The sequence below is a fragment of the Astatotilapia calliptera genome, chromosome 9 (genome assembly GCF_964374335.1).
Source record: "Astatotilapia calliptera chromosome 9, fAstCal68.1, whole genome shotgun sequence".
NCBI lineage: Eukaryota > Metazoa > Chordata > Actinopteri > Cichliformes > Cichlidae > Astatotilapia > Astatotilapia calliptera.
The window spans coordinates 24,187,593-24,202,549 of NC_137430.1; the positions used below are offsets into that span (position 1 = coordinate 24,187,593).

At 40.8% G+C, this 14,957-nt stretch overlaps 1 protein-coding gene across 1 annotated transcript in view; it reads right to left on the reverse strand.

Annotated features, from left to right (window-relative positions):
- The window catches only part of LOC113029246 (cadherin-7), a 116,889-nt gene that overhangs the window by 34,503 nt on the left and 67,429 nt on the right, over positions 1-14,957 (reverse strand). Inside the window, exons 5-9 of the mRNA XM_026180022.2 lie at positions 9,102-9,269; positions 7,047-7,234; positions 4,932-5,185; positions 3,776-3,912; positions 1,771-1,892 (exon numbers count right to left, since the gene is read on the reverse strand). Of these exons, the coding sequence (XP_026035807.1) occupies positions 1,771-1,892; positions 3,776-3,912; positions 4,932-5,185; positions 7,047-7,234; positions 9,102-9,269 (869 nt within the window). The remainder of the gene's footprint in view (positions 1-1,770; positions 1,893-3,775; positions 3,913-4,931; positions 5,186-7,046; positions 7,235-9,101; positions 9,270-14,957) is intronic.

Here is a 14,957-nt window from a genome sequence, read left to right on the forward strand (position 1 = left end):
GGGGTGGTTTGCACCTGAATGTGAAGCAGCTGGGATGAGAAGGAGCACCTTCAAATCTGAGGCCGTGGTTCTCAGCCAGAAGAGTGCCCACTCTGTGTCAGGGATGGGGTTGCTTCTCCAAGTGGAGGAGTTCAAGTATGTTGCGGTCTTGTGAGGGAAGAGTAGAGTGGGAGATTGGCAGATTGGTGTGGATGCTGAAGAGAGAGGTGAGTGTCAGTTTAAAGCTGTCGATCTACGTTGCCACCCTCACCTATGGTCACGAGCTGTGGTGACGGAAGGAATGAGATCACTGATACAAGTGGCGGAAATGAATTTCCTCTGAATGCTGTCTAGGCTCTCCCTTTAGAGATTGAGAGTGGAGCCGCTACTCTTCTACATCGAAAGGAGCCAGCAGAGGTGGCTAAGGCATCTGATCAGGATGCCTTTGAGATGCCACCAAAGAGACGTCACCCTTTCAGAAATGACAACTTTGGGCTGCCTTTATTGTTTTTTTTATTTCTATTATTTTATATTTATTCCGATTGCTTTTCTCATATAAAGCCAACAAAAGTGATGTTTACTTAAAACTACTGAGAATAAAAGGATGATAAATAAGTATTTAGTAATAATGTGGATTGTACTTCAGATAACATCGGCAAGTGCATGTGTTAAAGACACGTTTTTCATTTTACAAAACTGCAAATTAGTTGTAACTCTGCAGTAATAAGATTAATTCCATTTTTTATCTTTAGATGCCCTTAATTACATAACTAATAACGCTCTGAGAAGAAACAAGTTTTGCCATTATTAGTGTTTTGCTATTATATTTGCTCTTAGCAAATATAATAGCAGTTCCCCAGAGACTTCAGCCGGTAATCCATGTATGTTAAATATGTCGGTCAGATGAGGGTTAGTCTCTGGAACCTCGATGGAAAATGAGCCGCTCCGTGCATATAAAACAAATACACACAGAGAAAATGTAGTCTTTCACTTTTTGCAAATGAAATCATTTGCTATTTCTGCTCACCCTCCTGTGAGCCTGGTGACAAACAACTCCCAAATATGAATGCAAATAACATATTTAAAAGGGCCTAATGGCCATTCCCAATATAATGCATCATTCTGATCAATTGTACTTATTCAAGTCTACACGCCTCTTTTACCCTTCGCCTCTGATTGTATTTTCCAAATGCCAAGAGCAGATGAATCGCTGCCACTGACACACAAGTCATTTAGCAACAATGAGGCCAAATGCTAAAAGCAGCGAAAAAATCAGCTTCTTCTCCTCCTCCTCTTCCTAAAATCTCTCTAGTTACCTTCCGACCATATTGTGTTGCATTTTCTACATCACTGCCCTGCATGGCGACCATCTAATTACGCAGGACTTCAGAATGGAAAATCAGACCGACGCCGAACACTACTCCATCCCAGCATGAGCCATTGCATTAGGTTGTTAAGACCACAGGCATAGTGCACTGTCATTAATTTAGCTGCCTTTGACAGTATTGAATGCGAGTAACATCTCTAATGAACGATAAGAACTACAATACCTGCTATTAAATCTTAAGGATGTGTCTCATACTAATGATGCTGTCTCCCTGGAGTGACCTCGAGCTGTGAAGTGGATAGTGCATGCACACAGTGGACTTGTTTTGAGGAACAAAAGAGAAAGGGTTTTAATGGCTTTGAGAGTCAGCGGGCTGTCTTTGTGAGTCAAACTTCAAGCAAGTAAGGAGAGAGAAAAAAAGGAAGGGAAGCAAGACCGACTGCGGAGATGTTTCTGGGTCTTACCTGTCCTGGTATGGCATTTTCACAAAGCAGTGTTTCATAGTCGATGGCAAAAACCGGAGCGTTATCATTTATGTCCTGCACTGTGATCAAAGTGATGCCTTTTCCGATTTGGGTTGGGTCATCTGAAAGGGAAAGAGAGAAGAGAGTCTGTCAAACTTTCTTTAAAGCACTTTGATTCTGCCTTAACTTTGCACTGGGCCAAATTATGGAATATTGATCTTTCTCATGTGTTATAATTAATCACAAAGGAGGTGGAGGGAGGAAAAAAAAAGTGCTGCTGTAATGAAATATGCAGTCTGCTTCAAACAGCTGGCGTTCTTGCCCTCTCTGCTGCGGATCAGCCGCAGTGATTAGACTCGGTGCTGGCTTTGTTGTTTGCGTGTGCGAATGAGCCATCTCGCACGGAGGGCTTCACGCCTCTGTCCGCCTGATACACACTGATGGCTAAATGGCTGTGTCTGAGTGCAAGATGATGATTTAGCCTGGTGGTTCCACGGTGCCGGCCAGAGATGACGCCGTGACATTCGGGCCGGCTGATTTGATGGTGATAAAAAGGACGTGCGGAGCCTCGGGCCACAGACTTGTTGTCATTGGCGTGGTCTGGCCAGAGTGGATGAAATGTGAGTGACTGCAGCTCGAGTGCACAACATCCCTCAACCACAGAGTCCCTGCACCCTCTTCAGTAACAAAGAACCCATTTACTATAAATACTGTCATAAGGCAGGACAGTAGATTTTGTTGCCAGTCCATGAACTCGAAGATGTTTTCAGCTGAAAACAGCGCCCAAGTGTCACTATGTGTCAGAAGTCAGTGCCTCATGCATGAGGGACTGTTGTGACATTTCATATGGCTATTATTATATGCTGCTTTCTTTTTGTTGCTATATCAGGCAAGCACTCACACTCGGGATTCAACCAAGTGGCGCATCTGTGTGCTGTTAGATGTAAATAAAAACACATCTTTGAAGCAAAGATGGATAAAAAGGCTTTGAGAAAAAGAAAAGAAAAGAAGACCTTTTTCACGCAGTGTTCGATCTGAAGATGTGAAAGCAAAAGAAGTGCTGGGCTGACAGGCTGGTTGTCTTTTTAACTTATACCGATGTGACGCAGCTGTTTGGCGTGCTCAGTGGATAGCGTGCTTGTGATTGCTGTCCATTGTGCGGAATGATAGGAATGCAATGTGGGAAAAAGAAGAAGGAACAAAAAAAGGGGTTTATGTCCTTGGAGCCATTGACAGACGAACAAAAAAGGCACACGGCACTTCTTCACATCACATTAACATTGTTCACCCGTGGGCGAGATCACCCGCCCTTAGTCAGCATCTCGTCCCCATGGCTCAGGGAGACATGGAGGTCAGAATGACCCTCCCGTATGTGAATTAACATTCCCCGACAGCTCCGCAACAACCCCAACAACACCACACTGCATTGTCCAAAGCACAGACAGCTTACAGAGTGGATAACAGGCCAGAAAGGATCTAAAGCTTCATGTATATTGCAAGCCAGCTACAGTATTGCAGTATATCTTAGGAAAAATGCATCCTGCTGATATAACCCTTTTGAGGACTTGGATAACTTACTTGCTCACAAGAGAAACTGTGTACATAAAAAAGTGATGCTCTCTGAGGTAATGTTGTCTCCCCTCCAGTAAGGAGCAGGACAGACCTGGTTTTAGGGCTTAAACTCTGATAGTATGCACAACGGGCTTCTCTCTTCACAGTCCACAAAGGACCTGCTAGCTGTGAGCGAAGGTCTTTTTTTTAACCCTGTAAACTAGAGTAGTTATTTCTTGGTTGATTAACCAGCAGACAAGCTATCTAGCTCAGTCACTCGTGGGTTTTTACTTTTGGACACACAATAGAAGACATCCCTAATTAAACAGAATCCAGCACCAGCATGTGGTTCACAATGTTGATATTAGAGCTGATGAAGTACTATTTATAGGATGAATAAAGCAATAGTGGACTACATAGTAGTTTTGAAAGTTTTTCCCACAAGGAAACTTACGGCTCTCGATGGCAAAGATGGTGAGGTTGTGGACAGAGTTTGCTTCTCGGTCCAGAGGTTTGGCTGTGCTGATGACCCCACTTAGGGCATCCACATTAAAGAAGCGCTCCAAGTCTGTGTTCCTGTCAATGGAGTACCTGGGCACACAACAGTACACAAAGCGCACATACACACTTTTAGAAATTGCTTTTGGATAGTGGTATTGATTTGACATTTTAGAGTTTCTTCTACTTGTAAGGAAAGATTATGATCATGTTTTTTCCCCATCAGCAGTAAGAGCTGCATTCGGTTTCATATATAAATACATACATTATCTTCACACTTTATAGAAGACATATGATGTTGTCCAAGCTGTCTCTAAATATTACAACTAATGAGTACAGTCCATAGATTGGATTAGATTCAGAAACGTGGAAGCAATTTGGAACTTTATATCACGAGCAAAACAAAAGCACATTAAATATTGATAAGCTTGAAGACTGCCTACTTGTCCCTCAGCACTCAGCGCCGATCAAACCTTTTCAATACAATGCAACTCATATTTCTAGAGAAAATTGCATCTTCAATTAGCGTACATCCAAAGGGTATTATTGCAATGTAATTTGACTCTTGTGGCTGCATTAGTTCCACAATAATTTTAATTTCAACAGTTGTAGTGAAATATATTGCAGATGCTGATAGCAGTCACAGGAGTAAAAAGAAGCAATTTACAGCTACAATGGTGCAGTAATTTGATTTTCTGATTAAGATTGCTAACAATCCGAACAGACAAAGCTTGAATCCCATACAATATTCATTCAATTAATGCAAAACAGGAAGGGGGGGGGGGGTGGAGGTAGGGGTTGGTGGGGGGATCTTGTGAGTGACACCACGCAGACTGACAATGTGAGTGCTTGTTTTGAGCCATAAATGCCACGGCACAAGTGTTGAGCCTTGACCCTCCAGCAGGAATGCCCTTCTCTTGTTCAAGATGGCATTTCACTTTTGCAAATGCTGCACTCCTCTTCCCTACCACCATCTGGCACTGTCTTTATGACCGCCACACGGGGAGGTCGGAGGGTCTACGGATTCTGAGTTTGTCGATAATGTGGACTAAACACATTTTTAAACAAATTGGGATTTTAACGTCTGAATCGGGTGAATAAATCATTAGCACCTGATTGGACTGTTGGAGTTATCTGGGTCATGGGCAGAGACTCTCCCGATCGAGGTGCCCACTTTGGCGTCCTCTGAAACGACCATCTTGCTCAACGGTGTGGAAAAGACGGGCGGCTCGTTCACATCCTCCACCGTCACCTTGACTGATGTCGTGTCGCTAAACGGTCCCAAGTTCAAGAAGTTGGAGTCGATATTCCTGTTTGTGGCTTCGATTCTCAGAGAAAAGCTGCTCTTTGTTTCAAAGTCTAAAGGCTGGAGGAGAGGTAGACAGGGAGAATACAGAAAACATTGAGAGAAACGTTCACTTCCCTTATCAAAATATGAGAGGTGTCGGAAATGTTTAGCTCTTTTTAGAATTGAGAAATAAAAACTACACCAGGATTGCAGCTCTGCATTTTCACCCATTCACAGTTAGAGGAACAGTTACTATGTATGTAAATCTGTAAATCATTCAGACGATGCTGAGATATTGATCACAATTAAGGACGTGGACTCTAAAGACCCATTACAATTTAACACACAGTTAGACTTAAACAAAGTGATTTGGTGATGGATTATAGTTACTTTGTGCTGTGAAAGCAGTAATATTGATTTCAAGCAAGTCTCACAACATGGTGAAAAGCACGCTGAAATGAACGCTTTTGAAACATTTTTGTCATTTTGTCTGGCTTATTGAACTCCCCATAGCAACGTATAATATACTGCAAGAGAACATTGATTTGACACTTTCATTGTCTGTGAATCTCTCCTATGTTGTAATTGTCTGAGTTTGGTGCAAAACAAACAAGGGATTAAATTGGCCCATCTGACAAGAATTGCTTGTGGCCAACAATGGCCCTACCTCTCCCACAAAAGAGTGCCAGCAATGAAGTGTCACATCAATGTGGCCCGCGGAGACCATTTTCAAGCCCTTTGAAACCCTGAAATGTGATGTATCAGCCATGTGCTACGGAGCATGCAAAACTAAGGTGGGAACGCACAACATTTTCTTTTTCCATTAGAAATGAATAAATTACTTTTTACATTTAACTTGACAATTTTCTTTATTTATGTAGTTGGTGCCAGTAGCGCCGCTGTTATTTTGCTGAGTTTGGGTCTTTTCTTGAGTTTGAGACGACTGGAGAAGTCAACTTTTCGGTGACCGCGTGATGTTTATTTCATCACAAGAGGTGGAAATAGTCAGCGCTGATTTGTCATTAGTGATTAGCACTTAATCCAAAGGTTCTGCTGACATTTAAAACACAGTAGGAAGGGCAAAGCGGAGAAAGGAAAACCAGGGAGAGGAACTTATCCTAATATCCTTCATAAAACAAGTGTTTGCTGTCTGGCACAAACAGACCACAGTGCACTGAGATTCAGTGGCACGTCATTATTCTTATATAAAAATATTGCATCACCATGTGTGTGGTAGTAGAATTTCATATCACTGATTTCAGAAACGCGTGATTCATCTGTGACACGGGTGCATTTAATTAATTAAAGGAAACATCTGGCTTTATTCTTTTTTTCTTCTAGCTGGCAACTGTTGTGTTGACTGATGCCAACTCAGCCTAAGCTTGTCTCATAACACTTAACAGTCCTACAGCCACTTAGCTCCGAAGTCCTACCGAGGATGCTAAACGTAAAAAAGAACACAAAACTTGAACAGCTGGACGGTGCAGCTTTTAGAAGTGAAATATTTCAGCTGTTTGGGACTATTTTTTGCTGGAGATCAGTAAAGTTTTAGTAAATACTTAAAGCAGCAGGTGGCTTATGTGTTAACAATATAAAATAAAGTTTCTCTCCCACTTCATCTAAATGTTTATTAATTAAATGTTAAATAGTTGCATGGGGAAAAAAGAGAGAAAAAAGATTGGTTTGCACACTGCTTGTATACCCACACCACTCCAATCTGGATTCCAGGCAGCTTTCAGTGTCTCACCAGCTTGGGTACAAAGCCCTAAAATGTTAACCTGTCTCACTGATTTTCAAGAGTGAAGGTTCAGGACCCTTTGTGGTTACAAAGTCTTGGTATAAACAAGTCTTGGTTCAGCAGTTCTATTCACAAGCTGACTGAGTTGGGTTCCTGAATAAGCTCTTAAGTAATAAAACCAGGCTGTTGTTCAAGCTGTACCTTCAGCAGCATTATGACCCCATCTTGTGTGTCCTCATCTGTCGTTATGTTGAACATGCCGGGCCCATCACCGTCCATGATCCTGTAGTCCATCTCTGCGTTGGAGCCTATATCAGCATCCACCGCTTTTATTCTGGCCACAACAGATTGCACCAACAGGGACTCGAGCACCGTGTACTGATAGTTCTCTGGAAAGAGAAGGACAGGAGTGGATGCTGGTAATGGATGTGCTTATTTCACCGCCAATTCGCTTTCGAGCAGCTACGGCTCGTGCTGTAGCCCTTCAGCTTTGATTTGACTGTGTGTCTCCTCGATGAATTCATGTTACATAAAACAGACAGGCAGCAGCAGTCGCACACATGAAATAAAGCGTTTTGTTTCAACTTCATGGTGGCGCTCTGAATAGACTGCGGAGAAAAGCAATGGAAAATTAAAATATGCAATCAAAAACGTCAAAGGCTAATTTTATATTTCCCCGTCCTTTAAATTCGGGTTCTGTAACAATATCATCTGCAAAACACAAAACTTTCAAAAGGCTGTCTGAATGTAACAGGTTATCCTCCCAAATGCAAAAAAGAGAAAGTAATAAAAAAAAGAAAGAAAACTGGAGTCACGCTAAGATTTCTGTGGTACATTTTTTTGTGAAATGAAATGTCCACTCAAAGATTCTATTACTCCAAAACTCTCCATTGTGTTCCCTGAGCTTTTGTGTGACCCTCTAGATTTAAAGTACTCTTATGAGAATAAAGAAGGGAATCATATTCATAATCATAATCTCCCCAATCACCATGGCAGAGCTCATTACCAGACCTTTCTGTGTTCCTCACAGTGTCTCCCTCAGCCTCCGTCTAAATGCTAATCTCCCTGACATTGTTTGCTGCCATGTAATCTTTATAATGGCTTTTTAATTTGCCGTGGAGCAGCAGCTCTTTAAAAGACCAAAAAATTGCTTTCCTCCCTCTGTACTGCCCCTTCACCTACCTCCTGCCCTTTCCTCTCCCAAAGCCTGTCCTCTCACGCAGCTAACCTTGGTGTCTTTCCCCTTGGACTAGCTATTGCTCTTGGACTCTATCAGCTCCGATGCTCCATGATGGCGTATCGATTCTGACCCATGACCCCGTGAGCTCAACTGCTGGAGCAAAATCGAGAACTCCAAAGTCTCTTTCTTCTCTGCGTGACAGCACTGGGTTAAAACGACACTGACGACTTGTTGTGCAAACTTGAACCTTTCTTTCCCCCCAGGGACCAGCAAATTGACTCGGCTTCATGGCAGTCCAGTGGTGAGAGCACCAGCCAGACAGCGGTTGGGCTATCAGCAGTAAACCGATTGCTGGCGCTTCGGATTATCATGAGAAGCGCTGCATGCCTTTGAATCCTAAAGCTCGGCCTGGAACCCATTAGCAGCCCGTGAAATAGGCTGACAACAAAAAAAGAGAAAAAAAAGGCAGTCTGATTGATCCTGGTATCCAACACTGAAGCAAACACCAGCTCTGATGAAGAATAAGGCAGAGAGGTGCACACCTCGCAGGAAGGTTGGTTTTTAATTTGGCATTAAAAGTCCAAATGTTTGCTGAAAATACAAGTTGGAAATATGAAGAGACACTAGGGTAAGAAAGATTTTAAAAATAACATTGGAAACTCGTGAGATGAAGTTTAATGAGTGTGTTTTGCTTGTAAGAGGTCTGAGTATTTTCTATCCAACTTTATTTTACCACACATTGTGGAAAAAGAAAAGAAATCTCGTTACGGCTTGTTGTTACAGCAACTGTAATAAATTCAAATGATTTTTTTTTTCCAAGGGTGAAACAACAACCCAGCCTTTTGCACCGCTGCATTCATTGCATACATTACAAAGTATGCCCTCATTTGGTTCTCTAAGTTCAAGAAGTTTTTCAGTAATAATGATAGATCTTTAACGCTTCATTCAGCCAGGAGGGGAAAAAAGAAAGAAAGAAAGGAGCCGGTTATATTCTGATTGCTGAGTAGCTGTTGAATATGGCATTTAGGCTATAAGCTTAATCAACCCAGTAAGGACAATCAGGAAAAGAGTCTTACTGTGAGCGAACCGAGGCGGGTTGTCATTGACATCTGTGAGCGTGACCGTTACAGAGGTGGTGCCGGAGAGGCCACCCATTTGGCCAACCATGTCTTTGGCCTGGATGACGAGAACATATTGATCCCTCGTCTCCCGGTCCATGTTTGGCAGAGCTGTTCGGATGACACCTGATGAAAGAACCAGAGAGGGCGTTTCCAAGTTTGTATATATAACACTTTGTCTCATTTTCACCAGAACTGCCTGTCAAGTTTGAGCAAAAAAAAACCAAAACCCCAACTCAGTTTAAGCTGAAGGGTTTCAAATATTTCAAATATAGTACTTATAGTTAGAATAGTTATAGTTATAGTTGTTTATACTTTGTAAGGGAAATGGGATAAAGGTGGAGTGCTTTAATGAAACATGCAAACATAAATAGAATACAACATATGAGGCAAAAAACAGAGTTTGGATCATCTTTGGATGTTGCCCTTTTGTTCTGTTCTTGGTCAAGATGATCCCACACCGCTTCAATAGTGTTGAGGTCCGGGGAGGCCAATCCCTGACTGATTTTACTGTATTGGCAATGTCTTTGGGTTGGGATCGTTGTCATGCTGAAATATGAAGCTGTTGCCAATCCAGATGGTATTGCATGGTGGATCAAAATTTGACGGTACTTTTCCATGTTCATCATTCCATCAATTTTGATCGGATCTCTGACCCAACTGGCTGAAATGTAGCCCCAGACCATAACAGACGCTCCACCCTCCTTTTGCAGATGGCTGTAGACACTCATTGTTGTACCTCTTTCTTGACCTCATCCATATTGCTAATGATTTAACTAGAAATTTCAAATTCGGATTCATCACTCCAAATGACCTGTTGACACAGATTTTCAGTCCAGTTCTTGTGTGATTTGGCTTACTTCAGCCTTTTCTTCTTGTTTCACTTTCTTAAGGATGGCTTCTTAAAGGCCACCCTTCCCCTCACACCATTTCTGATGAGGTTTCAGAGAAGGACAGTATGTATGTGTCAGGTCTTTGTTGTATTTTTCCTAATTCATAGAGACATAAATTTAAGATACAGTCTATGTGCTGTAAATGGTTGTTTAGGCCTGCCACTCGTTCCTTTTTCCTTGTCTATTTTCCTCAAACAAGGGCACAGCATGCTGAGATATGCCAAGTTTTCAGCTAATAGCTGTTTAGGAATTACCTTGATGGGGAAAAATCCTATTTTATTCCTGTCAAACTGTGTTATCTTTGCCATTTTTCATAGATTCAACTAAATAAATAAGAACAATTTATGTGTTTTGTGACAGGCTGCTAGTAACAAAGTGCCTAAAGATACAATTTAAAATTGGCTCTTTGCTAAGTTACTGTTATGTTTAGACACAACACTGATTTATCCCTTGAGCTAGATGACTTTTTTGTGCTCGAATGATTCATAGGTTTGTGTTAAGTGGTTTAACAAACAAAAACCTTGTGTTTTTTAGCATACTGGACTGAAAATGAGTGAAAAAGCAGCCAATTTCCAAAAATTAACTTTGAAAGACCTTCAGAAAACCTGTAGAACTGTTGTTCAAGACTGCTTTGAAATTACAAGAAAGTCTGGCTTTTCAGCTTACGACACTGTCAGCCACATACAATGCAGTTTTGAGAAGTGCCTCAAGTGTCTCGACCTTCAGTCATATCTTGAGTGAGGTGACCTCAATAGGTCACATGACAAGGTGAGACAAGATCTTGGTGGTTTCACCCGAAACCTTTGGTTGTAATGATCCACGCCTTTTTCCACACTTTGACTCATGCAACGAGGGACATGGTTAATAGTAGGTTAACAATCCTCTTATCAAACAGCCCCCATCTGGGTTTAAATATCTGGGACTCTTCATCATTTGGTTTTAGAACTGAAGAAGGATCCCGGATAAGAGGTGAAGCATCTTCAAGAAAGTCTAGTCATTTTCTTTCCGAGATCCTTAGTCTACCATGACCTGGATGACTACACGGACGTAACGTCTGGCTCTTTGAAAGCTAAATATAATGAAATGCTGGGTAGCTCAAAACTTTAGCACAGTACTAAGAACCTGGCACATCAATTAATTCATTTCAAAACCATACACAGAACATACATTACACCCTATAGGAGGTTCCAGATGAAACTACATGCTACGTATCACTGTCACATCTGCAATGATTCGTCACCAGGCACGTTTTTGCACATGTTTTGGGACTGTCTTGTTGTATCCAATTTTTGGGTCTTTGTGAACTCTTTGTTATCTGAGGTGCTGGAAGTTTTTCATATTCCCAATCCTGGTCTTTGTCTCCTTAATGATACCTCTGAAATCTCCTTAAAACAAATACAATGCAAAATGTTGTTCGCTGGATTCACATCCGCAAAGAAGACTATTACAAAGCAATGGTTCAGTCCTGACATTTGTATGGAATCATTCTGGATACGATGTCTTATCCGTGTTATTAATTTTGAACATACCACAGCAAAATTAAATAAAGCTCGACCCACGACTGTTGAAGCTTGGAAAATCTGCTCATCCAAAGTTATCCCCTGGAAGAGGCAATAACTGGTTTTGACTTTGTGTTTTTGTGTTTTGTCTTTGCTGTCCCTATGCCTTGTGACCAATGTTTGCTTTGCTACTGCAGTTTACAGTTGTGCTGTATATGTCTGTACCCCCCCAACCCCGTTTTAAATCACAAAAAAAAAAAAACTTTAGAACAGTACTGGACATTTATTCATCTAGCTATCTATAACAGTCATTTACTGATTTGGCTTTTTTGTATATCGATTGTTTATCCAGTTGCTTAAAGTTTAGCATCCAACAGTAACAGTAGGTTATGTACTCCTTCACCTACTCTTCAAGTAGCAGATCAAAAATTGGCTTATCTCTGATGCCTTTTTTTCTCATTCATGTTCATTTTGATTCATTTACTCAGAACCTTTCTCTGATGCAAAGCTTTAATTGTCTCGTATCCATTGCTTGTGTTTTTAACATGAAAGCATAAAAAGCACTTATACACCACCTTACAAACTATGACGTCAACCTCAAAATGATTTCAGCTTTGAAGTTAGTTGGTAAAAAGACTCCAGTCGTGCTAAAATAGATGCTGAATTCAGACTGGAAAAGAGTGATCACATCAATCATGTAGTCTTATGAGAATGCTTTGACATGGAGTAATTGTCCATAATGACTGGTCCCTTGTTTACACACCGGCAATGATTTGTGACTCCTTTGTGCCCTCAAATGTGCCGTCACTCCAAATAGTTTAGGGGTCTGAAGCATGATGAGGATAATGTAAAGATGCTGTCAGAAAAGCAAACACATACAAGGGGATATTTTTGCTGCCAGGGGAGGCATTATCTGTCTGTCCCCCTGTCATGATTGATCTGTATCAGAAAAATCAGAGATGTGTCAACACTGACATCCAATGACTGGCTCATGCGATTAGTGCTGCTGTGCGGTGTATACTTTAATCACCACAACAGCATTAAACACAAGCACAAATTCTTAAAAAGCGTATGGAGAAATCTTTTCATTAACAGCATTTTTCTAATCTCAGCTTTATCTCCTGACTACAAAGATGATAATTCCAGAAAAAAATTAACGCGACACATTTAAATGCAAAGAAAAGTGCCCTAATCCTTCAAAAGCAATCACTGTTGCTTTCAAAGTTAATGACTTGCCACACAATGTGTTTCATTCATTAAATGGCACTTATTAAAGATTCCTACAGAACCTGAAAGATTACTCATTAAGAACCACACAAAGCCACAGCATACAGTTCCTGAATAAATGAATCATTTTTGGTTGCTTTATCGTATTCACAGGCTGATGAAGCAGATCAAAGAGGGTGCTCTTTCTTAGCGCTGGCACCTGAAGAATTTCCCATAATCCTTTAAATTACCCACAAAAATGGCACGCAATTGAGGTTCAGTTTTATGACATTGAAATAAAAAATAAAAATGAAATAAATGCACACATTTGCTCATTAAATGCTGTCCCCTTTGGTGCGAACGGTGTTGTCTTTAGACATAAAAAATAGTTTGCAGATTTCACAGACATAGATTTGGACCAATGTTTACTCAGAGCTGCACTAATCAATAGTTCCATTTGCACAATGGCTCATTTAGAGTGTAATGTGAAAGGTGGCACTTGTATAGATTACAGAGGTTTGCCAGCCTGCCCAGAGTTTTAGTATGTTCCATGTTTATCCTGCTTTTGTGATGACAAGTTCAAGGCTCTTACAGCCTCATTAACCCTCCTTTATTTATTAATTTCTTTTTTGATTTCCTGTGTGCTACCTATTCTGCACCAAAAGGAAGACTCTATTTGGTGAACATAATCGAGCATTTAGATGACAGAGCCAGACGTTTTCCTTTGGAGGATGGAGGCCAAAACAGAATTAAAAAGACTATAATATTGGATATTCATCAGACTGCCAAAGACATGACTTTATTAGTAATTAGTACTATTAATAACCTTCCTCTCTGTTTGAGTGATGTGTAAATTTAAACAGTTCAAACACAAACTGAATGTTATAATAATGTGAAAAGAAGCTGTTCCATTTAGTTAATATGCATGCTGTATTTGCTTTTTTGTTGTAGTTCAGCAGCTTTTCAGCTCCCTATTTTAATAATTCTGAACACATTTATGAATGTTTCTTTCCAACATATATCTGATAAAGTGCTGTCATTAAGATGATTATGCCCTGCCACATTTAAATATTATGTATGAGGACTGTGTGCTGTTTATTTTAAGCATAAAGCATCTTTTGGACCAAACAGGTCTAAAATCAAATAAAATGCTATACACACAAACCTTTCCTCCCTAACTCAAAACTACAACTCTCATCACTTCACGCCCCACCTAATCCTCATCCTTTCTTCAACCCGAGGAAGGATTGCAGCTCGGGTTCTCGGGAGAATAAAGGTACACACACATGCGCGCACACACACAATTTACAATTCACCTCAGCCCAAAAACAAAGGGGGGGAAGGACAAACAAATCAAGAAAAGTGGGTCACAAGACTTAAAGAGAAAAAAATAAAGATGCTTTTTGACCGTCAATCGTGGCTGTACTCGAAAATAAACAATTCCATTAAGTGTTTAATTTTCTTTCTCTGCCATCCTTTATTAATGTCATTACAGTCCCTCCAGCAGAAAAGTGTTATTGGCTGCTCTAAGTAAATGGCTCAGTTAGCTAAATTATACTGAGCTGTCCACTGCTTTTCTCTAAAGTCCCTGCTCCAGGGCTTACGGTGGGATGACGTTAGTCAATAAAACAATAATCTTTAGCTGCTGCTCTACAAAACATAGCATTTCAGTATAATAATGAACAGTGCTGCAAAAAAGCAGAGCTATCTTTCTCTCCTTTGGGTAAGCCTCAGTGACAAAGTTAAGACGTGTCATTTGTTTCTTTTCTTTTTTTAGTCTAATGCTTTTATGCTTAGATTTTATCTATCTCTGTATCTCTGTGTGTGTGGATATTCACCCATCTGTTCGGTTTATCTCTCACATTCTTTTCCCATCCATCCATCCATTCATCACTTTTTTGTTGGTTCGTGCACAATGTAACCTCGTAGCCAATTAAAGAGCACCGCCAGTGCTCTGGTGTTTGCTGTAGTGACACCTATGAACCCTGTTTACTGAGTTGCATCAGAAAGGTTACTTCAAGCCTTCAATCCAGCAAGGCTCCCTAAATACTAGCTAGACACAAACAAAAGTTTTCTGTCCTCTGCTCCACATAACATCACCATAGAGACGTAGAATGCATGGGCAGACCTGAAAGAGGCATCTTTAAGGATTCACAAGAAGTAAAACTGAGACGGAAGCTGGATAATGGTCGGATTATAATAACAGCGGCAATGGA